We start from the raw sequence: 25,203 nt of genomic DNA, 5'->3' as shown, positions 1-25,203 counted from the left end.
TTACAGTTTATACATTCAAATCTAAGGGAGATGCAAGTACTAATATCGTTTTTACTTGCATTAAATTTACATTTGAATTCCTTGAATATTCATTTTAATCTGAAAATGCATTATGGAAGTAAATTGCAAACAGCATTTCAAATAGACTTTAACTGAAGTGTTTTTGTTTTTCTAAAAAAAAAACTCACATGCTCGTTTCCATCCACGCACACAGGCCTGTATGTGAGTTGAGTCAGGGGTTTTCTGTAAGGAGAGATGTAGTTTTCTCGACAGTCTCTCTTCCTATCTGACATCTGCAGGAGTGAATACAGTCCATCACATCTTATATTTATGATTATACATGTTTGTGATGATACTTCAACAGTTTGAATTATTAAAGTGATAGTTCACCCAAAAAAAAAAACAATTCTCGGATCATTTACTCAACCTAATACCATCCAATATGTGTATGACTTTCTTCTTCAAAACACAAAGATTTTTTGAAGAATGTTGAAGATGTTTTTTAGCTCTGTAGGTCCATACAATGCAAGTGAATGTGTACAAAAACCTTTAAGCTCCAAAAAGCACATAAAGGCAGCATTAAAGTAACCATATTACTCCAGTGGTTAAATCGAAGTCTTCAAAAGTGATATGATAAATGTGGGTGAGAAACAGTTTAATTAAAAATTAATGATGTATCTTTTGGTTATTGTGCCACAGAGGGAACATTCTCTTGACCCTGAAAACTCATCCAAGGTCATGTGCTGCAGTTCGAGCTTTTGAGATTTCGCAATAACACAGTCGACATCAGACTTATTTTAAATGTTCTTTGTTGCAGTGCTGTTAATAGCTGTCATTTGTGGAATTTCCAATAGCTAAACTTGTTGCACATGTGCAAATGGGTTAATATTTATATTTGCACATTATATATTTTATTAAAATGCAAATGCGAGCAAAACAGTCACACTGTAAAGCCCTGCATCTACCACAAACATACACACACAGTGCACATGATGTTCATAATTCTGTGTTTTCATTGTTTGAGCTGCCGGCTTCAAAATTTTATTTTGAAGCATGCAGCGCATGCAGATTATATGTTTATTTAATTAAATCTCACCCATTTGCGCTTTAATTAAATCTTAAAACATTTAATAATTTTATTTGATTAAATATGCATTCAAACATTAATTTTCGTCCTAATTATGTCAAATTTCATGACATACAGCATTTTAGAGCTAATGTAAATTTTTACTGGATTAATTGATTCTGTCCAGGTTTTCCACCTTGCGGAAATGTGGTAATTGCGGTATAAGCAGACTCCAATCGTTGAATTATTGAAAATTAATTCACACGTGTAAAGGCTGCTTCACCCGCCATGCTACCACCTTGGTGTGTGAATTTATTTTATTTTTTTAAATCAGCGTTACAACCTTCAGTGTCTAAAGTTAACAACTTTAAAACATACAAAAATGCTTTTGTCATTAACACAATGTGTTGGAACAAAAATATCATATTTTGCATTTTATCAATAAAATTATTTTGTAAGAGCAAAGCAGAGATGTCACAGATATGCAGAGAATGTACCCGACAGGACAATCAACCCCTGACGTTGCTTCACAATGCGCAGCTGGCAGCAATGACAAAGCAATGCAAATTTGTGCATTTGACACCTATCCCGAATCCCGATCATTACTACATGTAACAAAAACATTGTTAGCGACACAGTCAAACAGTTATAATAAATTTTTCCAGGACAAATCATTATTTTCCAGGACATTTATGAAATCTTTTAATTTTCCATGACTGGAAAACTGCATTGCAAAATTCCAGGTTTTCAGGTTTTCCAGGGCGCACGGGAACCCTGCTTTATTACTATAAATCTCCACCTTTAACCAGCCCTGAACAGAAGGTGATGATATGCACGAAGAATGTGAATTGCTAAATACAAAAGAACGTGAAAGTGGAGATTGATAGTACAAATTAAAAAAAAGAAGAAAAAAGGAAAAAGGGACTTAAATATTAACCTGTTTCTTACCCACACTTTTCATATCACTTCTGTAGACATGTATTAAACTACTGGAGTTGTATGGATTACTTTTATGCTGCCTTTGTGCTTTTTGGAGCATCAAAGTTCTGGTCACAATTCACCTGCATTGTATGAACCAACAGAGCTGAAATATTCTTCTAGAAGTCTTAATTTGTGACAGCAGAAGAAAAGTCATACACATCTGGAATGGCCTGAGGGTGAGTAAATGATGAGATAATTTTTCATTTTTGGTGAACTATCCATTTAAATCACAAATCTAACAAATAATGTTTCCGTTTAATTCAAAATAAGAACATAATCATTCGTAATATCTTTTTTTATGATGCAGTTTGAGAGCGTTACAAATTAGTCTTCTGCAACCGAAGAGAAAGGTAAATATTCCAAAAGGTACTTGAAGCTTTTCCACTTTTATCTTTCATTTTAAATTTGTCTTAAATAAAAAACACATATAAAAATCCATATACGTGCTATGAAGACGACTGTCATACAGAATTATGACTAAGGGTAAAATGTAACTATAATGGTTAAAATGTATCATCACACGCTGAATGGATGAAAATAGATTTTAAAAAATGCATCAGGTTACATTTAAACACTTGCATAGTGTATTTCATAAACCCGCGCGTTGATTAGAATACACCCCTCTATGGCGAGCAGGAAGCAAACTGCACTTTATGCGTTTCAGAAATTACGTTCTGTCATCAGCTGACAACGAGAAAAGGAAGAACAAATAACATGAAGCCAGTATAATGTTTGTTTTATTTTAACACATTTGTATTTGTATTACATAGTATTTGCCAAAACTTTTTAAGTCACCAATGGCACCAAAAGAAGAAAATAAAGCTTAAGAACAGGCTTATAGCTTGTTATATGTTTAGCTGATTTCAATAATTACATGACAAAACATTAACAAAAGCTGAATAAATACATATTTTGTTATTGATTAATTATCATTTAAATAATTTATTATAACTTACTATTAATTATAAATAATAATGAATATCTATTTAGGAAAATATGCTTTGGTTTGTCCAAAGCAGCCTCCATAACTTCTTAGGCTGTATTTTACTGTTGGCAAAAAAAAAAAAAAAATTTAAATTAAAAGTATTCAATAAATATTACGAATTTGTATACATTATAAATAAATAAATGACTTAACTGATTTCAATTGGATTACATTGCTGTTATATATATATTTTTTTTCTTCAAATCTAGACAGGCCCCATTCCAGCAGCCGTCACTCCAACAACTTATCCTTGAGTAATCATGTTAAATTACTAATTTTGTACTCAAAAATCACTTGTCATTAAATCAAACACAATTGAAAGCTATTTGATTCATTACATAAAGCTTAACATTGTCTTCGTGTTTGTTTTTGAGTTGCCACTGTATGCAATAGACTGGCATGTCTTAATGTCAATATTAGGTCTAAAATGGCAAAAAAAAAAAAAAAAAAAAAGAAAAGAAAAGAAAAAGAAAAGAAAAAGAAAAGAAAAAGAAACAGCTTTCTCTAGAAACTTGTCAGTCAATCATTGTTTTGAGGAATGATGTCTATAATGCTTGAAATTGCCGAAAAGAAACAACTGGCACTAGCAAAGGCAGAATGAGATGTGGAAGTCCAGATGTACAACTAAACAAGAGGATAATACATCAGAGTCTCTAGTTTGAGAAATAGACGCCTCACATGTCCTCAGCTGACAGCTTCATTGAATTCTACAAGCTCAACACCAGATTCATGTACAACAGTAAAGAGAAGGCTCAGGGGTGCATGTCTTATGATAAGAATTGCAAAGAAAAAGCCACTTTTGAAACAGAAAAACTAAAAGAAAAGGTTAGAGTGGGCAAAGAAACACAGACATTGGACAACAGATAATTGAAAAAGAGTGTTATGGATCTTAACCCCATTGAGTTTTTGTGAGATCAGCTAGACTGTAAGGTGTGTGAGAAGTGTCCGACAAGACTGCCACATCTATGGCAAGTGCTACAGGAAGCATGGGGTGAAATGTCACCTGAATATCTGGACAAACTGACAGCTAGAATGCCAAGGATCTGCAAAGCTGTTATTGCTAGACATGGAGGAGAAGGATTTTTTTGATGAGAACACTTTGAAGTAGAGCTATACATTCCATTCTCAGATGCTTCTTGCTTCTAAAGTTTCTCTAGAATTTATTGTCTTTACAGCTGCTAAATATTTAAGTAATCATTAATTCCCAATGGGATTTACTATTAGAGACTACAGTGTACCAATGAGCCTTTTAAACATCTTTACAAGGAAAGTTCACCCAAAAATAAAAATTCTCTCATGATTTACTCACCTTCATGCCATCCCAGATGTAAATGACTTTCCTTCTTCTGCAGAATACAAAAAAAGATTTTTAGAATAATACCTCAGCTCTATAGGTCTATAAGATGCAAGTGAATGGGTACCATTACTTTGCAGCTCCAAATCACATAAAAGTAACATAAAAGTAATCCATAAGTATACAGTGGTTAAATGCATGTCTTCAGCAGTGATATAAGTGAGGGTGAGAAATGGATCAATGTTCAAGACCTTTTTTATTACACATTCTCCTCCCTGCCCAATAGGTGGCGATATGCATGAAGAATGTAAATTGCTAAACACAAAAGAAAATGTGAAAGTGATATTGAAGACTAATAGTAAAAAAGGACTTAAATATTAAGCTCTCTCACCCACACCTGTCATATTGATCAGAAGACATGGATTTAACCACTTGTCATTTTGATTACTTTTATGCTGCATTTATGTGCTTTTTCAAGCTTCAAAATTTCCACACCCATTCACTTCCATTGAATGGATCAACAGAGCTGAGATATTCTTCTAAAAATCTTTGTTTGTGCTTTGCAGAAGAAATTAAGTCATACACATCTGGGAAGCTAGGAGACTTTTCATTTTGGGTGAAATTTTCCTTCAAGGCCACTTAGCTTTTCAAATCCGTGGAGTCAATTTCACAAACCGGCCAGCAGATGGCACAGTACAGCTATAAATTGCAGTTGTTACTGAAGTCAATCAACTCCTGAAGACAGAATAAGTCAGGGAAGTTTGACTGGAAGTTTGTTATTAGTTCCCTCACTGCCATTGCCCCCTGAAATGATTTTCAGGGCATTTTTTACCTGTATAAGGCATATTGTTTTTCTAACCATGTAAAATGAACAGTTTGTCATACATTTATGTTAATTACTTCCACTGAATCAATTGAAATACAATCTAAACTGTTATGTCTCTTAGCCAGAAAACCAAATAAACATGAAAAGGATAGTTCACCCTAAAATTAATATTCTCACATAATTTACTCACCTCATGCCATCCCAGAAGGGTATGACTTTCTTTCTTCTGCTGAACACAAATAGTGTAATAGAAGAATATTTCAGCCCAATATTTAACCACTGGAGTCTTATGCATTACTTTTCTGCTGCCTTCATCTGCTTTATGAGCTTCAAATTTCTGGCCACCAATCACTTGCATTGTATGGACCTACAGAACTGAGATATTCTTCACATCTGGAATGAGGGTGAGAAAGTGACGCAAGATTTTTCATTTTGGGGGTGAACTTTTCCTTAAGTCTTACAGTTTATGAAACAAAGTTAAACACCTGGTTCACGCAAATGGTGCTCTGTATTTTTATTTAAATCCATAATTTGTAAAAAATCTGAGCAATAAATTCCAGGTTTGTACACTTTATAAATAATACAAATATAATTATAATAACATGTACACAAAACATTATAATAAATACATATATCAAACAATAGCAGTCATTTCCTGTAAATAAAGCTGGGGATGCATAGCATCCAAAGAGTTAAGTGATGTCATATTTCAAAAGGATCCTTAAGGAAAAAAATGTACTTTGTCACTGGGAAACAAAATGAGATTTCGAGACTACAGCAACAAACAATAAAATCCTGTTTCCTCAGTTCTCAATGGATCAAGCCTCAAAACTGACCAAAACGTCCCAAATTATCAAAACAACATTATTGCTTTTGATATAAAAGTGAGAGGTGTCTTAATAAAGAAATTATATAATGAATATCCTGTCGAACATTATTAAAAGGTTGGGAAAAGAGCTCAACATTTAATCTATTATTATCAGACACAGAACAGAGAACAAAACACTGCAAGAAAATAAAAAGATAATTTCAAAACAAAATCTGTTGAATAATGTTTTCAATTACTCTGATTAATGTCCAAATATACACAATGGGGGAAACAAAATTTGTGAGTTTTATTATCTCTCAATCATTTTTAAACAATTAAGCAGATTTTCTCCCTAAATTATGTGCAATAATGTATTTATATTACCCAACATATCCACTTCTGCCATTACTTACATTGCTCTGTACATAATATACTGTATTTCTGTTCTTTATATAACAGATTGTAATACATTTGCACTACGTGTGTGTATGTGGGTATGTATGAAGGCGAGTGTATCTACGTATATGTATAATTATTTATTTTTTATTCTTTTTTGTTTTAATTACCTATGTCTTGCTGCTGTTTTTGGTATTGTTGTACACTGGAAGCTCCTGTCACCAAGACAAATTCCTTGTATGTTTACGCATACTTGGCAATAAAGCTGATTCTGATTCTTATTACTGTAATGCATCCAGTTATATATATATAAAGAATTTACATTTACCATTATTCTCAATGGTGATTCTCATTGTTGTAAATTTACTAACTGTAGTACGGTTAAAGGAATATTCCTGGTTCAATAAATTAAGCTCAATCAGCAGCATTGTTGGCATAAAGTTGATTGAACAAATAATTTTTACTTGCCCCTCCTTTTATAAAAAAAAATCTGGGTGACAGCGAGGCACTTATAATACTCACTTTTTCAAAAATATAGCCAAAAGACATATGTGTAAACATAATTCTGTGTAATGTTATAACCAATTTTACAACTTCATTACCATGACGATATAATGTCAACAAACCTAAAACCCTAAAATGACTGTAAAAATGACAATTTAAACAACTTTACAGCACAAATAATACATGCGTTTTGACAGAAGAATTAATGTAAGTGCTTTTACAAAATTATAAAACTTCATATTTCTGCCTTTAAACCCTCCAAATATGTGACCCATTCATTTCCATTGCAAGTGCCTTACTGTAACCTTGATTTTCGCCTCTTTTTATTTTGGGCGATTGAGCTTAACTTATATTGAACCTGGAATACTCCTCTAACAACAATGTAGTACAATGATTTGTATAATTTAAATCAGCAGAAATTTAAGGAAATACAACAAATCCTACCATGATGTATAAATACTTTACAAATTAAATAATATTTTTAATAATTATTATTATGATTTCATTATAGTAACAAGAATGGAGGGTGCTTAAATATCATGAAAATAAATGTCATGATGCAAAACAACTGTACCAAAAATGTAAAAATAAATAAATAGGCTTGTTTTCATTAAGTATAATTTTTAATTCCTTTCATCTTATTTTTTTTGGTTTCTTGAGATTCACTAATGAATTAGTGTAATCGTGTTATAGCAAACAGGTAGTAATAGTGTCTCTGAGAGAGTTACAAGTTATATAAGTGTAAACCTTAACGTAAACCATGTGATTAAATCAGTAACAGTGAGAAACGGAATAGACGAGTGACCTTCCCAATGGAACAATTTAGATTGCAGAGGTGTAAACTAACAATACCACATTTTAAAGAAGAAATCTTTGCTTTTGTTTACCACACAGGTTTAATTTCCAGCCACAGCTGGATTACTGCTGACCTCTTTCCCTACCTGAGGTGATCTGTGCTTTGGTATATCATTGAACTTAATACCAGAAACCATAGTTTGAAAACAGTTGACATTTTCTCTGTAAGAACATACAGTTTGTTCAAGTGGTACACTACAGTGCCATGGACCTAAGTCAGGATAGACCAGGATGCAAAATATACTTTCAAGGGGATCAACGTTTTAAAAGGATTTTTTAAAATTTTCTATTGGAAAGTTTTGATGTTCATCTCAAATTGTCTTTTGGAGCCAAATGTCAACTATCAACTACTATAGACTTTTTAAACTAAAGTTTTTGGTAAAAGTTGTATACAGGAACAAAATATATTACAGTATATTTATACAGTATGTGTGTGTATATACAGTATCTATCAAAAGTGAGTACACCCCTTACATTTTTGTAAATATTTGATTATACCTTTTCATGTGACAACACTGAAGAAATGACACTTTGCTACAATGTAAAGTAGTGAGTGTACAGCTTGTATAACAGTGTAAATTTGCTGTCCCCTCAAAATAACTCAACACACAGCCATTAATGTCTAAACTGCTGGCAACAAAAGTGAGTACACCCCTAAGTGAAAATGTCCAAACTGGGCCCAATCAGCCATTTTCCCTCCCCGGTGTCATGTGACTCTGTTAGTGTTACAAGGTCTCAAGTGTGAATGGGGAGCAGGTGTGTTAAATTTGGTGTTATCGCTCTCACACTTCCTCATACTGGTCACTGGAAGTTCAACATGGCACCTCATGGCAAAGAACTCTCTGAGGATCTGAAAAAAAGAATGGCTGCTGTTCATAAAGATGGCCTAGGCTATAAGAAGATTACCAAGACCCTGACACTGAGCTGCAGCACGGTGGCCAAGACCATACAGCAGTTTAACAGGACAGGTTCCAATCAGAACAGGCCTCGCAATGGTCGACCAAAGAAGTTGAGTGCACGTGCTCAGCATCATATCCAGAGGATGTCTTTGGGAAATAGACGTATGAGTGCTGTCAGCATTGCTGCAGAGGTTGAAGGGGTTGGGGGTCAGCCTGTCAGTGCTCAGACCATATGCCGCACACTGCATCAAATTGGTCTGCATGGGTGTCGTCCCAGAAGGAAGCCTCTTCTAAAGATTATGCACAAGATAGCCCGAAAAACAGTTTGCTGAAGACAAGCAGACTAAGGACATGGATTACTGGAACCATGTCCTGTGGTCTGATGAGACCAAGATAAACTTATTTGGTTCAGATGGTGTCAAGCGTGTGTGGCAGCAACCAGGTGAGGAGTACAAAGACAAGTTTGTCTTGCCTACAGTCAAGCATGGTGGTGGGAGTGTCATGGTCTGGGGCTGCATGAGTGTTGCCAGAACTGGGGAGCTACAGTTCATTGAGGGAACCATGAATGCCAACATGTACTGTAACATACTGAAGCAGAGCATGATCCCCTCCCTTCAGAGACTGGACTGCAGGGCAGTATTTCAGCATGATAATGACAACAAACACAACTCCAAGACGACCATTGCCTTGCTAAAGAAGCTGAGGGTGAAGGTGATCGACATGTCAAGCATTTCTCACCAACAGAAAACAGTTCATCCACATCAACAGCTGCGCCTCCTCCACCGCTCCGTTGTCCCAAGGTGTCCCCCAGGGCTCAGTGCTTGGTTCTTTGCTCTTCATATTATACCTGCTTCCCCTTGGCAACGTCATTCGCCACCATGGTCTTAACTTTCACTGCTATGCAATGATATCCAGCTCTACATCTCCACCAAATCCATCACTTCTGCCACCCACTCCACTCTCTCTAACTGTCTCGATGATATTAATTCGTGGATGCAAACCAATTTCCTTAAACTTAACTGTGACAAAACTGATATGATAATCATCGGTCCCAAATCTATCACTGAATCCATTCACAGTTTCTCCGTCACTGTTGACACCAGTACAGTGTCTCCATCCCTTCAAAGTCACGACCTTGGAGTTATTTTTGACAATAACCTCTCCTTTGGACACCACATAAAACAAATCACCAAAACTGCCTTTTTTCACCTCAAAAACATCTCCAGACTTCGCCCAACACTCTCTTTCTCCGCTGCAGAAATCCTCATCCACGCCTTCATCACCTCCAGAATCGATTACTGCAACAGCATCCTATACGGTACCTCAACCAAAACATTAAATAAACTCCAGTACATCCAGAATTCTGCTGCTCGTCTGCTCACTCACACCCGCACTGGTGACCACATTTCCCCTGTCCTCCAGAACCTCCATTGGCTTCCGGTCCCACAACGAATTCAATTCAAAATCCTCCTCACACATAAAGCCCTTCATAACCAGGTCCCTTCCTACCTCACTGACCTGCTTAACCGCCACAACCCATCCCGTAGCCTTCGCTCATCTGACGCCAACCTCCTGACTCCACCTCTCAGGACAAAGCATCGAACCTGGGGTGACAGAGCCTTCTCTATAGCTGCCCCCTCACTTTGGAACTCTTTCCCAAAACAAATCTGTGACTGCACCGACCTTCTAGCGTTCAAATCATTGACTAAAACTCACCTTTTTAAATTGCTTTTAATGTGTAGTTAAGTTTGATGTGTTTTTACCATTTGATGTTGTTTTTGCTGCTTTTATGATTTTATGTAAAGTGTCTTTGAGTATTCAGAAAAGCGATCACAAATAAAATTTATTATTATTATTATTATTATTATTATTTCTCCAGACCTAAACCATATTGAGCATCTGTGGGGCATCCTCAAATGGAAAGTGGTGGAGCACAAGGTCTCTAACATCCACCAGCACAGTGATGTCGTCATGGAGGAGTGGAAGAGGACTCCAGAGGCAACCTGTGAAGCTCTGGTGAACTCCATGCCCAAGAGGGTTAAAGCAGTGCAGGAAAATAATGGTGGCCACACAAAATATTGACACTTTGGGACAAATTTGGACATTTTCACTTAGGGGTGTACTCACTTCTGTAACCAGCGGTTTAGACATTAATGGCTGTGTGTTGACTTATTTCAAGGGGACAGTTATACAAGCTCTACACTCACTACTTTACATTGTAGCAAAGTGTCATTTCTTCAGTGTCACTTTTGTGATATATATATATATATATATATATATACACACACACACACACACACACACACACACACACACACAGTATACATACTATATATATATATTCATTATTTATGATTACATTATTTTATTTGAGCTTTTTTCTGATTTTTTTTTTTTCTGAATTTTTTATTTAGTTTCAGTTTTACATTAAGTTTTAGAAGTTAAAATGTTTTTCAACAAAAAATGTTTCCCTTTTCACACTTTGATGACGTGTTTCACATGCAAGTGTGAAGTATTGTCTACTCTGACTAAGGTCCATTCTAATAGAAAATGCACAGAAAACTCCTTGTGCAGTGATTGCTAAAAAATAACAATGCTGATCAATGCTTTGAAAAATATTTTTTTTCAGGACACTGTTCGATGTGTTCAGTACACCATATGTTAAGGAGGTATTTCTTCAAATTTCATCAATAGAGGTTAATGGATATGACATCCAGATCCCTAGCTAGTTGGGCATGTGTGTGTTTTGTGAGTGTGCAAGAAATAAAAAGTTTGCGACACTCTTAGAACTAGGCGTGACACAATAAAACAGCAATCAAGAAAATGTCTTTCATGTAAATCTGAATTTGTGTCCTAAACAGCTGCAACTCTAATGAGTGACAGAACATTCTGTCAGTAGCCCTGCCCAAATAAATCTTTTTGGTCCAAAATCCTGCTCATATAGCTGTATCAAGAGATCAACAGCTGGGAGTTAAATCTCATGAATATTCTTCATAGACAAACACATTTTAACAATAACTTATAAATCTTTAAAGACAGACCTACTGTGAGCTCCAAGGTTGTTAATCAATGCTATATACTTCTGTTAAAGCCATTAGTCCATGTCATCTCAACTTTTTAAATTCATGTTTAATAGCAGAATTCCAGACTAAGAGCAGTGCAAGCCATGATCCTGAGGGGTTAAATTCACCAATCAGAGAGTCGTTGCAAAGCAGGCAAAAAGAGCTCTGCAGTGACCGCTCATTCCCATAACAAACTGAGAATTATGCAATCAAATTGCTATCCGTACACTCTCAACCTACTTAAATATGAATAAATATTAGAATATTTTGCCATAAAATTAAAATATATTGTTTCTTCACTTATGATATACAACTTTAAATCAATAGTTTTATATATTTCAATCATTTTCGAATCAATAACATCATTCGCAATGCTTCATGGGATTGTAGTTCATTCCCTCATGAAAAACATCAAGTACACAGACTTGTACCTTTGTCTTTTTGTCTGATTTTCAAATACTTGTTTACTTAAAATCGAAGCTTGTAATGTTGTGATTCACCTTGGAGCTGGTTGGTTTGGGTGATGGCTTATAACTATTTAATTTTTTTGAAATTCTTATGAAAAATTGAACGGGAAAAATACTTCCGGAGCCGAAACAAATGAAAAAGTTGGTAGGCACCGTTGACCTCTAAACATCAAACGCCTTCTGACTGACTGCAATTGTGTCAAGTTGAGCAGTAGCTTCGCGTTCAGCATGTACAGGAAATTTGCTGGAAACTTATTGCATCGTGCCTGGTTTTGACACAATGTTTCTTGATAAACCATAAATGATGAGTACCTTCTGCTCTGTTAAAATGAACCTTCATGGTATCCACGATATTCTTAAAATCTCATAATGCCTTATAAAAGCAGAAATGTGAAATGTTGCCCTTCAAGTTACTTCAATTATAAAACTCCAGTTCGGAGCAGATATCTGAGGACTCTATCAATGTTTATCGGCTCTCTAATGGAGATGCTGAGGTCAGAGAAGATGTGGCATCTCCTCTACAGTCTCAAAAACCAGTGCAAATGACCTCTACCCTGCAGGTCATCCCTTTTTCCAGTGGTTCCTCATGGTACAAGACCCGCTGTGTTTGCACCCTATCCACACTAGCTACTTCCACACCATCCATCCAGGCATCACCAGGAGCACAGCATCGCTGTTTCCTTTCTGAGTAATTCCAAGGAACATCCAAGGAACCACTTTGGATTGAAGCATAACTTTGGATTGACTTTAACGGTTGCGTTTCCTCTACCTCTCTCATCCCACACAGCTACAGTTCGCTGCTGAAAGCCATTTGATGGTCTGCCAACTTGTCTGGGCATCCATGAACGAGATGGTCTCAAAGCGCGTTGGTCTGCAGCAGGGATGGGTGCTCACCTTGCGGCTTGGAACACTGCCATTATCTGTCAGCACTTTCAGGGCCAAGTCGTAGTTCTTGCGGGCACTCATGCATGTCCCCACACAGTACTTGAACATCACGATTTCTTCCGAGTCATATCCAAGCCCAAGGTCACGCACCCTCATCTCCTTCCTCTCCAAACGACAGTCCTGGCTGCTGCGACCTTGTGTCCGGTTACGACGTTCCTTGCGGTTCTTAGGGGATTTCCTTGAACTGGAGGTATTTGTAGAGGAACGCTGCCACCGGATTCGATGTCCCTCACCCTCCTCAGCCAGGGATGAGTCTAATGAGACAGAAAACATGCAAACTGAAGTGACTATGGGCAGTGTTAATCTCGTCATGGTACAACTGACAAAAATGTTCGTTGATGAACGGATAACCAAGGCAAGACAAAAAAAAAAAAAGATGCAACGTGACAATAATCAGATGGTTTTTAATGTAAAACATCCTGTTGACAAAAATATTTAGAAAAAAAAATAATATTGCAAGATATTAACAAAGCTCTAACATGGTTTATTTATTTAAAGATTAATATTTATTTAACAAAATCTAGAAAGAATTTATTCAAATCCTCCAGTCATTGTGTGTTGGGGCTGCAAGATCTGAACACCTGCACAATGAATTTTACTAACGGGTTAATTACCTCACTCAAACACATCCTATATATGTGGCATTAATAAGCTATATCTGCAACATAAACATAATATTACAACTTACATCTGCACAGACAATAAAGGGAATGAACAGGTGAACTTACAAGTAACGCAATATCCTAAACTGTCTAAACATGAGGAATTCACAACATAGTAACTTCTAATTACTCTAATATTGGTAGCTACTTCAGTATATGAATTATGCTATTTTTTCAAGAGCTCATGTTTCTAATGTTGTTAATCTTACATATTAATACATAATAATCTTTAATATGTCTGATGCATGTTTAAATACTTGTTAGTTGTTATACAGTTCATTTCTCCATAACCAAAATGTTAATTGTTATTCAACAAAAATTCACATTACGTCAGTGTAACAAAGTTACTGTAATTAGAGACAGGTGTTAGGCATAATTTAGCTCAGGTGCAAGCGCCCTTACCGCTTTCCTCTCCCGGACGGGCGCTTGACCACGCCCCCGCTGCCACATACCCCCACCGCCCGACTCAGGCCGGGGCGCCATCCGGCCTGTCTACCACTCCCCCCCATTCCTGGAGAGAAAGTCAGCGACAGCCATCTGCACCCCCGGTCTGTGGACCACCTTGAATTTAAAGGGCTGGAGAGCCAGATACCAACGGGTGATCCGGGCATTAGTATCCTTCATGGAGCAGCTACCGCAGACAGGCGTCCCGGAGCCGTTGAGCAAACGCGAACGGGCGATCGGACTTCTCTAGCTTCATGCCCCGGAAGAGCTGGCGATTCTCTTCCGGGCTCCGACTGACCCGTTGCAGAATGGCCCTCTTCAGGTCAGAGTAAGCCGGGAGGTTTGTCGCCGGCAGTTGTTGTGCCGCGATTTGAGCTTCCCCGGACAGGAGAGGAATTAGGCGGGCTGCCCACTGTTCGGGCGGCCAGCCCCAGATTTCTGCCGTCCGCTCGAACAAGTCGAGGAAGGCCTCAGGATCATCTGCTGCCCCCATCTTCTGTAACATGGGCGGGGGTAGCGTAGCGCGGGTGTCCGGGGTCGCGGCTGTAGCCGACGCAGTCTCCTGGCTGAGGAGGCTCCGGATGGCGAGCCGGTCCTCTGCCTGAGCCCGCATGATCTCGAAAAACCGTCGATCTTGGTCCTGGCGGAGCTCAAGCAAGGATTGCTGGTGGCTTTGATGTAACGTCGCGAGGGACTGGAGGACTTCCGCCAGCTGGGAGGACTCTATGGGGCGACTTGCTCCATGCTTGGAGAGTAATTTTCCCGGGTTTCGGCACTAGTGTAACAAAGTTACGGGAAGGGCGATCAAGGAGGACACAGGAAACGGGGTTGGACTGAAGGTAGGCTTTTTAATTTCTCTTAACACAACACAACATGCAGCACACTGGGTTGCTTTTTTAGGCTTTCTCTCTCTCTCTCACTGGAGGCTCGGAGTCCGCTTTTATGCCGCTCTCCTCGTGCTCACTGGAATTAGAGACAGGTGTTAGGCATAATTTAGCTCAGGTGTAAGCGCCGTTACCGCTTTCCTCTCCTGGACGGGCGCTTGACCACGCCCCCGCTGCCACAGTCAGGTTTGGTGTCAGTAGTTGGGTTTTTATCCACAGATTTGATTGCAAATTGTGCAGTATTTCATAAAAAATGATGGATGGAAACTCATACTGCATAAGTTCAAAACCTGACTAAAGATATCTAGTGTCATTGGTTTTCTCGTGACCAAACATCATTGTTGTCAAACCTGACACAACACTATATTTTCAGTGAATAATTACTTACATTTCAGTCTGTTCATCACACAAACCCATCAAACCACATCAATATATAATGCACAAGAAATAATAGGTTGTTTTATTTTATTTATTTTTGTGTGTGTCATTTTTAGAACTTGATAACCCCAATCCCAATTAATTTTTATTTTGTAAAAGATATACAGTATTGTTGTTTCCAAAAGAAAGAAAGGTTGGAAACAACACAAATATGAGTAATTGATGATAAAATGGAAATCTTTGGGTGAACTATTCCTTTAAAAGTTCATCTCCAGTTGGTGTCTCTAAAGCATTAAAATAGCCTTTTTCACTGCATAAAGCACATCCGCCCACTGCAATGCAACACTGACATTTAAAAGGGTGATAACATTAGTGGCCCTGGTTCACATCTCAATAGCTAATCATGTAACAGCGAATGCCTCTCAACTGAGTTCACACCAGTGTGAAATTCTTGCCGTTATTTGCAGGACACTATATCGCCATGACTCTTGTCTGTTATCATCCTGTATAACTCATGCTGCAGAAGTATACCGCTTTGAGAACATCCCCTGACATGTTACATCTCGTTTAAAGAGTTTTTATCTTCAAGTCACTAAGTAAGGAGAAACTAGGAATATGAATTAAAATTTTCTTCAGGCAAAGATTGGGGTAATTAGCTTCCAAGAGAGCAATTTGCTGTGTCAAAACCTGCACGGAGTAGGTTTGGATTATTTGAAGTGGAACACAAAATTGATAAGAAGGGTGTGCTGAGATAATTCCTATTCTATTGCATGCATGAGCTGGGAACAAACATATGCAATTTGTGCCGAAATACTGTATATCTACTGAAAGTTTTAAAAACATTCTGATCATGTTTACCGCATTGCATAACACAACTGATGGAGTCATGTTAACACTGCATGTCGTTTATTAGTAATAAGGAATCTATTTTATTTTTTTTTTTTAGATAAAAGAGCTTGATGTTCTATGAAAACATACTGTCACTTTCCGAAATCAAAACTGCAAAAATAACTTGTCCAGAAACTCAAAACATCAATAAAACAGCCTACATTTACATGTCAACAATGCCTATAGAGTGTTCCAAAACTGGTTCCCCCAGCCACGGTGAGGTAATATAAGTAGAATAGATGCCCTTTTTCTTAAACACCAAAAGAACTAATAAGAATTACATATGACTCTCTCACACCATGTGCTGTTTCACACTTTGTGTATCACCTACTGCTCTGCATAACCTTCTGAAGAATTGCAATGTTGGAAACAAGTGGCATACTTAAATTTTTCCTTTGATCAAATTAAACTTTGGTCATGATCATTTCAGTTTGATCATAAGAGTTTGACTGGCACATTAGAGTGTAGATTGTTTTGTAGATCTGTCACAATGTAATGCATTCAGTAGTTTGCAAGTTAATGTAATACTGCAATGAGGATAGTGTAAACCTGTTTGGCTCGCTGTCCCTGGAGGAGGGCTCGAGGTTTGAGACTTGACTTGCTGCGTAAAAACCTGCATGGAGTAAGTTTAGATGATTTGAAGTGGACAACTAAATTGATAAGAAAGGTGTGCTGAGATTAGGAATCGTCGCAGCATGGGTGTAAGCAGCTGCTTACTCTGGCATGTGACTGGTCGGATTAAATGAGCATTGTAGTGCGGAGGAGGGCAGGTCTGGGTCGAAATGAGGCACGCCCCTACCCCAATCAACCTTTGCGCTACAAACACGCTCCTCCCGAACTTTTGTTATGAAACTCCATTCAATGCAAAGAGATCATCGCATGTCCTCACAAGATAACCCATTTTGCATTCCACACGTTTTTTTTTTTTTTTTTGCTTTATAATGTACACAGACATTTCATTTGCACAGAACGTTATAAATAAAATACTGTAAAAACAGAAGATATGCAAGGATTTTGCCTTGAAACAGGTGCTAACTGTCACAGTGACTTAACACAGAACTAATTCAGAAGATAAATGGTGACTTTAATGTGTTGGGTGAATGTCAAGAAAACAAATCCAGCACACATTTAGCCCCAAAATCAAAAAAAAAAAAAAAAAAAAAAAAAAGAGACATTACATTATTGTTGGTGACATTATTGTTATCTCATCTGACTCTGGTGCACTCAGTCTCCTAGTCCTCTTAGACCATAGCGCAGCCTTTGATATGGTTTGCCATTTTGGGCTCCTTACTCACCTATCTGGTATTTGTATTACTGGTACTGCCTTTCAGTGTCTAATTTCATATCTCAACAATACATCAGTATTAACGAACACAAATCTCGCTACGTCTCTGTCTCATGTGGTGTACCTCAAGGATCAGTTCTTGGTCCCCTTCTTTTTGTTATCTACATGCTTCTATCTAGATCATCCATCAGCATGGACTTAACTATCAAAATTTCAGTTTTGTCTGTGTTCAGTTTTAAAAAGTTTGCAGCCATCTAAACTTTAAGATCTTGGAGGCAAGCAGTAATGGAAGTCGGTGGAAAAACAGATTTGGTCCGGGACACGATCGGCATAACTTGGCAGCAAACTTTCTAAAACGGAAAACAGAAAAAAAGAAATTTTGTTTAGTTGGTCCAAAATCCAAAATGGTTTTCTGGTTAGGTCTTCACCCACTATACGAAACCTGGGTGTACAATTTGACCCTACACTGTGTTTTGAGGTCCATATTAGCCAACTTGTTAAATCCTTTTAAATGCTTGCCTAAGTTCTTCACTAAGCTTTAAAAATGCTGAAACTGTCATCCATGCTTTCATGACCTATGGTTTAGATTTCTGTATCTCTCTGTTTGCTGGTTTACCTGCGAAAGTGCTTCACTGCTTACAACTTGTTAAAAACTCTGCTACTCATGTTTTCATACATTTCAAGAAATCATCTCAAATCACTCCTATTCTTCACCAATTGCACTGACTCCCTATTACCCATCGCATACGGTTAAAAATTATTGTATTAGTCTTTACAAAAAATCTAAAAAGCCAAAAAAACAAAACAACAACAAAAAAAAACATTTATCTACTGAATCCCTTCTGGCTAAGAGGGAACATGATCGTGGTCGAGCGAAAACTAGAGTGAACATCAGCAGAGCATTTGATTCCTGAAGGGACCTTTGTTCGGTTTTGGGGATCAAAACCGACCTTCAATTGGCGTTCTTCTTTTTGGACAGGTAACATACATTTAACATTTATGCATTTGGCAGACGCTTTTATCCAAAGCGACTTACAGTGCACTTATTACATGGACAATCCCCCCGGAGCAACCTGGAGTTAAGTGTCTTGCTCAAGGACACAATGGTGGTGGCCGTGGGGCTCGAACCAGTGACCTTCTGATTAACAGATATGTGCTTTAGCCCACTACACCACCACAACTCTGCATAGGTAGGCTTACATAACTACAAAGCATGTGAAATATAGTGCCATAAGGACTGATCTGTGTAATTTTAACTAACTTGATCTTGCCTGCTAACGCTGATGAATTGCAAGCTACCTTGCTTCATAACTTTCAAATAATAATTTCAACAATATTCTCTTTATACTATAAGTAAGGTATACTGGATCAATTTAAGCAAATACACTGGTTTCTTGATCATAATACAGTATATGACAAAACATACAACAGCAGTGCAACAGCAAACTGTCTGGTATAGTTTGGTAGTATGTAGCTGTATGTGTGTATCAGTAAGCTATGTTAGCTGATACGTAGCTTTAGTTTAGTCTCAACGTTTTTAGTAAAACAATCATAACTGTGAAATTTTAATTATGCTACCGCATCTGTCAGCATGATGCCAGGGAATCATGTTCAGTCTCTTTGTACGTTACGTCACTGTTTTGGATGCTCGCTCGCTCACATCCCTATGGAGTGTGTGCATGAGCAATAGGCAGGGGTTGAAAGAGTACTGAAAAATCATACTCAAGTAGAAGTACTGTTACTTCCCAAAAAAACTTGTATGAGTAAAAGTAGCCATCCTAAAAACTACTCAAGTAAGAGTAAAAGAGTAGCTAATTTAAAAGTACTCATGAGTAGTGAGTATTGAGTACAGAGTTGCAAAACCTATGCCCCATTATAATGAACACGGTATGCCAACTTTTAAAATACATCACTTATCAATGATAAACACTACATTAATCTGAAAAAAAAGAAAAGGGAGACATGATAACAAATGAAAAGATTAAAAGTTATTTTCAATACAATTACATTAAAATCAGTTTATGTGTAGGGTCTAAATGTCCCTTAATGCAGACTGAGTGTTATTGTGGTACATAAAACATGGTCAAACAATGCAAAGAATGCAAAAAAATGCTAAATAAGCAGGATCACTTCACACGTCATGCCCTGCACAATAGAGGTAGAGCAGGCATTGGAAAAGTTGTTTGGAACCGGGGCTACATCATGCTTAAAAAGGAATAATTCACCAAAAATGAAAATTCTCATCATTTACTCACCCTCATGCCATCCTGGATGTGTATGACATTATTCTGCAGAATACAAATTAAGATTTTTGGAAGAATATTTCAGCTCTTTTGGTCCATACATTGAAATTCAATCGGTGCTAAAATATTGAAGCTCCACAAATCACATTAATCAGCATAATAGTAGTCTAATCCATGTGCCTCCAGTGGTAAATCCATGTAATTTTTGTGTGAATTATTTCACATCGTATCACATGGGGGGGGGGGGACATTATCCTTTTGAAATACGTTCCACATTGATTTATTTCTTGTATCTTTTAAGCCAAGAAATAGTTGTGTTCTCATTCTAATGCATGATGCACAATTTTCAAAAGTTTGTGACTGGTGGAATGCTCTACTGAAGTATTGCTATGCAAATGCTGATACTTTTCTATCTTTATAAATGCTGAGAATAATGATACATAATTTTATCATCTCTGCTTTCCTGGTAATTTATTATACTCTATATATCTGGGTCATTATTATAAAAAAAATGAACAATATTTAAAAAAAATATTATTATTAAAAATGTCACCGTTTTATTCTATTACATTAATACTTTTAAAGCTACTAAAGATATTCAGCCAAAGTAGTGACTGGATTTCTCATTTCCTTGTTGTTTGATTAATAGCCTTTTTTATGACATGGCCTTCTAGACAGTGTGCAATTCAGTTGCATGTACACTTCAAGTCCAACATTTTGATGCAAATACCCTTTTTGTCCCACTGTTTAAGTTCACTTTAGACATAAACAACGGCATTTACATTAAATCCTCATCAAGACAGGCATTGGCAGAATTATAAAGTGTATTTGATCATTTAGGCGCATTAGCGCTAAAACGCCTGTCAATCAAACAGCACGCAGCGACAGACGTCAGGAAATAAAAAGTTAATATTTTATATTTCATCAAGATAAATCAACAAGTGGTGCTCTTGCCATCGTGATTGATGTAATCAACACCCCTGTTCTAGATGTAGATCATAGGCTAAATATAGAGAACTACTTAAAAGTTTGATCAAGGACATCTCTCTTTTTTCTAATAAAAATCTAGATCGTTCTATTGCCCAGCCCTATTGATAACATTGCATTAATCTCTCACGGCAGCCCAATAATCTCAGTGATAGATAGTTAAATTACAGGCTACGTTGCAGACACACAGAATCTAATAAGCAGAAATAGGAAATTTACCTTGATATGTTTCTTAAAATTAAAAGGTAGGATTAATGTTGATATATGGCTTGAGCAAGATAAACTCACATGACACGATCAAGCAATTGGCCTTTTTCACTGCGAAAAGCCCTTCCAGGTGCGGCTGGTTATGTTCAGGTGTTGAAGTGTGCTTGAGGAATTCTCCACCTTTGGTGCCAGATCAGCAGCTGCAGTTCAAGTTTTTTTTATGTGTGATTTGATTTGACGAGAGTCACGAGACTCTCCCTAGCCAATCATGTTGATAGATAAAAATAAATCAGAGCAGTGAAGTAGCAAACACAGATGGTGGGAAAATAGTGCAGTAAAAGAACAGTTACAGCACTTGAACTCAAGTATACCATTTTGAAACTTAAAGTACAATTCTTGGGAAAAAGTAGTTAATTACAGTAATGTGAGTATTTGTAATTTGTTACTTTACACCCCAGGCAACAGGTAGGTAGCTGCAGTTCACTTAATGGCCACAGTTACATTAATAACAGAGGTTTCTGAATCTTACATACTGCACCTTTAAGTGAAAGGTAGTTATCTCATGGGACAGTTGCCAAAAAGGTTATATTTAAGTCAATTGAACAAATGCTTGTTTTTTTTAAGCAGTAGGTATCCATGATGGTTTCAAACACATACAGTAGTTCAATTAAGATATGGGGGGTGTAATGATCATATAATTATTCATTTTAAACCCTATATTAATCTAGCATTTTGCGGATTCTAAATTTTCTTTTTAGTTCCATAATTGTTTTATTGCTGAAATGCCATTCAAAAGCCATCATACATGTTAGAAATGTTGTGCTAGATGGTAGACTTTATATATATTTTTTTACTTTAGATAGTATTTCATACTCTTAAAAAAAAAAAAAAAAAAAAGGTTTTTGTCTCAAATCAATGTCAACAACAGCAGGTTCCCATTGTAACAACATGCCCCACTACTGGATGTGTTCAATAGACTGTATATTTTTCCTGGCCAATAATGGTGTAAATGTTTCTGAGCTTTTTTATAGCCAATACTTTAAGTTGTGCATATACAAAAACAACACTCTCCAAATAAATATTTACAGGAGTAAAAAGTGTAATGGCCTTATATGCTTTCAGATACAGTGTCTATGGGGTACTGACCATGCAGTTCTGCCCAGGTTGCTTTGCTCTGCCTCTGCTCTGAGTTTTTCTGGAGTGTGTGTCGGTCTGGAAAGGTTGAAGTTGGTCTTAGTATGCTGGTGTGGGGTTCTTCCATCTCATCCTGCAAGTAATTTCCATCAGTCAGACCCAGAATACACACAAACACCAACATCATCACCTACAAGCACAAGAAGAGAACAAAAGCTATCAGAATACAGATGTAAAATATATATGAATTAAAGTGAATTATTTTAAAGACTGAGAAGACAATAATAATATTAATAATAAAACATTATTTGATATGGTGCTGTGACAGTATTCGTCCCAAGGAAGACACGTGAGGCCAGGCTCAAGGTGAGGCTTTTTAATATATATTTTGAATTGACACTAAACAGATATGCCACTGAAGCACGCTTCTAGCGCCAGACTTTCTCTCTCGCCCTCTGGAGGCCCTCTGGCTGCCTTTTATGCCGCTCTCCCTGTGCTCACTGAAATTAGACACAGGTGTTAGATATAATTTAGCTCAGGTGTAGGAGCCCTTACGGCTTTTCTCTTCCGGACGGGCGCTTGACCACGCCCCCGCTGCCACAGGTGCCTATAAAGATAGTTTCTCAAGGCACTTTTGGTACTATATCGGTAGTAAATTTATCGGTAAAAAATTTGAAATGTTTTAAAATTCTATTTTACAACACATGTTTCAAGTTTGTTGGAATATAATCTTTGAGGCCATGTTGATTTCATATTTTTTTTTAAAACATTTAATCCATTTTCTACAAAAAAAAATATGTAATGACACTAAAAATGTCAAGTAGCGTAACTATCTAATAAAAGGTATTAAATGCATTCCATGCACATTAAATAGATGTAAGGGTAACTTCATTATTCATTTAAAAACAATATATAAAAAATATTGTGTCACATATGAACATACTGCACTCCACTTAAAATATATATTAATTAATATATATATACATATATATTTATAATTTTAGAAACTTCCCACAGTCATTAGGGTCTGAAGGGGTCGTCCCTGTTTTACTTTCACATAACAACAAAATGGCTACTGATGGTTGTACAACCTGAATTTGGTTTAGTGGACAAAAGTTTCTTAAATAATATTTTAAAACAAATTTGTTTCACTGCTTAATTTTTCAGACATATTAATTGGAAGATTATTCCAAACTACTTATCTCAACATTTATTTTTTCAAACATTTCAGCTTATAACAAGACTTACTTTTTACTGACCTTGATTTGGTGGACAATTAAAAAAATATATTGATAATATTTAATATTTTATTTATATAATAAAACTTTTAAAAAATCCAATATTTTTTATTGTTTCAATACTCATTTTGTTTAAGAAATAATAAAAGAGTGTTCCAAACTAGTGCCAACATTTTTTTTTTTCAAGAATTTCAGCTTTTAATGAGACATTATTTAAATTCAATTTATTTTATTACTATCTACGGAAGGTTAGTCCACAGAAAAAATATTAAAAAAAAACATGTTCATCATAGTACAGGTGTATTCAATAAATTATTTTGTGTGAATATCCGAAATAGTAAAAAAAATACAAAAGTCTTTTTAAAGCTGAAATTCATGAAAAATATTTGCTAGCATAAGTACTATAGAATACTCTTTATTATCATTATTATTTGAACAACTTTTGTCAGTTAAATCAAAGTCAAGTGATTTCCTAAAATATTTAAGCAGGCTCAAGAGACCTCCTTAAGAAACCCCTTACTATAAAGCTGCACTCCTATAAAGCTACAGGCCGATCTCTTTCCTCTCATTCAAAGCAAAAACACTTGAATTAATCATGTTCAGCCAAGAGTCTTCTTTTCTCTCCCTGAACAACCTGCTAGACAGCAACCAGTCTGGCTTCAAACTTTATGGACACTATGGAAACGTCTCTGCTGTCTGTTTATTGAAGCTCTAAGATGGGCAAGGGCTGCATCCAAATCATCAGCTCTCATTCTGCTGGATCTGTCTGCTGCTTTCAACACAGTAAACCACCGCATTCTACCGTCAACCCTCCTCTGATTCGAGTCTTACCTCACAGGTAGATTTTTCAGGTTGTCTTGGAGGGATCTAAAAAAATCAGCAGCAAAGCCAGTTGGCCCCTGAGACTTGCCTTTAGGCAAGGCCTTAATTACCTTGTTAAGCTCCTCCAAGGGTATCTCAGAATCAAGATAATGTTTTTGCTCAGTCGTCAGTTTAGGGAGTTCTAATGGTTCCACAAAGTTTCTAATATCTTCATCAGTAGACAAATATGTGGAACAATAAAGATCAAGATAGAATTCTTTAAAAGCATTATTAATATCATAATAATGGCTGAGGTAAAAATTTCATCAACAGCAGATTTCACTTAGGGAATGGTACAAAAAGACTCTCTCTGCTTTATACATCTAGCCAAAAGCTTGCCCTGAATAGCCAAAGCTCCACCTTCTGTGACAAAATAGTTTTATTTCTGTATTTCAATTGGGTTAATTCTGAGACCATCAGCTCTGCCTCTCCACTTTTAATATTCCCTTCCAATTCCACGAGTTCTCGTGCTTTGGATTTTTTGATGAATGAGGCATACTGTCTGATCCAACGCCTAAGAACCACCTTAAGTGCCTCCCTAGCCACACCCACAGAAGATACTGTGGACCAGTTGGTCTCCATATAAACATTGATTTTAGCCTTTAATGTTTGTTGGAATTCAGGATTTGCAAAAGGAATACGTTATAGCACCAACTTTATGATTTATTTTTCTCGTAACATCTCTAAACTCACCTGGGCATCTGCTGTGGGGCCGACTTGGGATTTGAATCTGGTGCTGAAGGCAATTACAAACTCCCTGTTCGAGCTACTGGAATCTGTTGAGCTGCAGGTGCTTTCCTTATAGACCATACTCCTATTGGCTTTGGCCTTATTTAAATGGGTGGGTGACATGCAGGCACTGTCGATTCACAGCTCATGCCTGGAATTTGGTCCAGATCTGTCA

The 25,203-nt window shown here is 36.8% G+C and overlaps 1 protein-coding gene across 1 annotated transcript in view; it reads right to left on the bottom strand.

The window, feature by feature from the left end:
• LOC127653523 (DNA repair and recombination protein RAD54-like) overlaps positions 1–22,220 on the bottom strand; it is a 41,469-nt gene extending 19,249 nt beyond the window's left edge. The window contains 2 exon segments of the mRNA XM_052140213.1: positions 189–293; positions 22,213–22,220. Of these exon segments, the coding sequence (XP_051996173.1) occupies positions 189–293; positions 22,213–22,215 (108 nt within the window). The 5' untranslated portion in view covers positions 22,216–22,220.
• Positions 22,221–25,203: the final 2,983 nt, after the last annotated feature.

Source organism: Xyrauchen texanus, chromosome 13, assembly GCF_025860055.1.
Source record: "Xyrauchen texanus isolate HMW12.3.18 chromosome 13, RBS_HiC_50CHRs, whole genome shotgun sequence".
Taxonomy (NCBI): Eukaryota; Metazoa; Chordata; class Actinopteri; order Cypriniformes; family Catostomidae; genus Xyrauchen; species Xyrauchen texanus.
This window is presented reverse-complemented; position numbering and strand designations above follow the sequence as displayed.